The sequence below is a fragment of the Hipposideros armiger genome, unplaced genomic scaffold (genome assembly GCF_001890085.2).
Source record: "Hipposideros armiger isolate ML-2016 unplaced genomic scaffold, ASM189008v1 scaffold_57, whole genome shotgun sequence".
NCBI classification, from domain to species: Eukaryota; Metazoa; Chordata; class Mammalia; order Chiroptera; family Hipposideridae; genus Hipposideros; species Hipposideros armiger.
The window spans coordinates 727,756-729,240 of NW_017731407.1; the positions used below are offsets into that span (position 1 = coordinate 727,756).

At 30.2% G+C, this 1,485-nt stretch overlaps 1 protein-coding gene across 1 annotated transcript in view; it reads right to left on the minus strand.

Moving 5' to 3' along the window:
- Positions 1-1,485, minus strand: part of ADGRV1 (adhesion G protein-coupled receptor V1) — a 548,236-nt gene that overhangs the window by 403,186 nt on the left and 143,565 nt on the right. Inside the window, exon 41 of the mRNA XM_019641108.1 lies at positions 1,209-1,476. Coding sequence (XP_019496653.1) covers positions 1,209-1,476 — 268 coding nt within the window. The remainder of the gene's footprint in view (positions 1-1,208; positions 1,477-1,485) is intronic.

The following is a 1,485-nucleotide window of genomic DNA, read 5'->3' on the forward strand; positions in this document are numbered from 1 at the left end:
GGCAAGAATCTTTTAGGTGATGGTATCTTCAGTATCTTAATCTGAGTCATGGTTACATGGGTGTATACATAGTTTTAAAGTCATTGAGCCATACAATTAAGATTTGTGTAGTTTATTTACTCTTTGTATCTCAAAATCAAAATGTGGGGAAAAAAGCAGCTATGTTGTGAAAGAAAAATTTATTTTTCTTTCTAATTTTCTCTAACATTTAATTCGCCTAATGAACTAAAAGTCTTCAAATACACTGTAAAAAAAAGTCTTAAAAAAAAAACCACAATAAAATAATTTAAAATATTTTTTAAAATTTAAAATATTTTTAAAAGAAAAAGCATGTGAATATAAAGCAATGGCAAATTCATAAAATACTTCAAATTTGAATTTTTATATCTATATCAAGATGCAAGAATCCTTGAAAACAATAAAAAAAGGTTCTAAAATTTCAAGAATGTGAAAAAATTAAACATACATTACAAAATGTGTTCAAGTTTACACAAACTGATCTTAAATAAAATTATTTAATTATTGGGTGGACTTCTTTTAGATAAAATAGTTTAACATGTATTATTTTAGAATTATTATACTTTATATAACTGGCTTGAAAAAATGTCTTAAGCTAATGCAATTAGCTATTTTAAACTTAAACTGTGTTTTAAAAGTAAAGTTTAGTAGCAGAAACAGGAAAAGAGGTTTCTGAAGATATACTTCTGCTAGTGTAGATCAGATTTATTATTAACCCAAATCAAGCATTTTTCTCCAATAAGCTAATCCTATTCACATAGGATACTTGCTTCTCAAACAAGCGGTCTGAAGTAAGCAGTTATATTTTGCTTAACAAAAATGTGGCTAGAAGGAATGATTGGGCTGAGGCTTAATGACAGAAAAGAATAGTTTAGTTTTAGTGTGTGGTTTACAGGCATATAAAATGAAGTATTCCACTTAAATGTGCTTAATATGTAAAATAGAATTCATATATTTTCTTTATTATTTGCGCATTCCACTACCTGATTAACAGAACAAATTTTACCAGTGGCGCTCTGTAGACAGAGTAGCACTATGGCACTTTCACACAGTAATCTAATCATGTCTTAAACCTAATGGTTAAGCTGGAAATATTTTTGTTTTCTTTCTAGAACCTGGATTGCTCTTCTAAGAGAAAATTGTTTTGTAAATATCAAAGATAATCCTTCATTGTCAGTGAAGGTTCATACTGTACCTTGAATCGAACACCTTCCTCTAAAACAATATAGCCTTTGGAAGGAGTCAGATCTTTAGACTCCACTGAAGAATTCACTCCAGTCACAATGAACTGAACTGTCACAGTTCCAAACAGTCCTTGGGCAGGTTCCCGAACAACATACAATACTGCAACACTCTCCTGTACATAGAGAGCTGTAGGTTCTCTTAAGAAAAAGTGCTCGCTGTTGTTAAATGATAGAACTCCAGGGCCATCATCATTAGCAAGGATTGTAATTAAGGCTGTTAAAA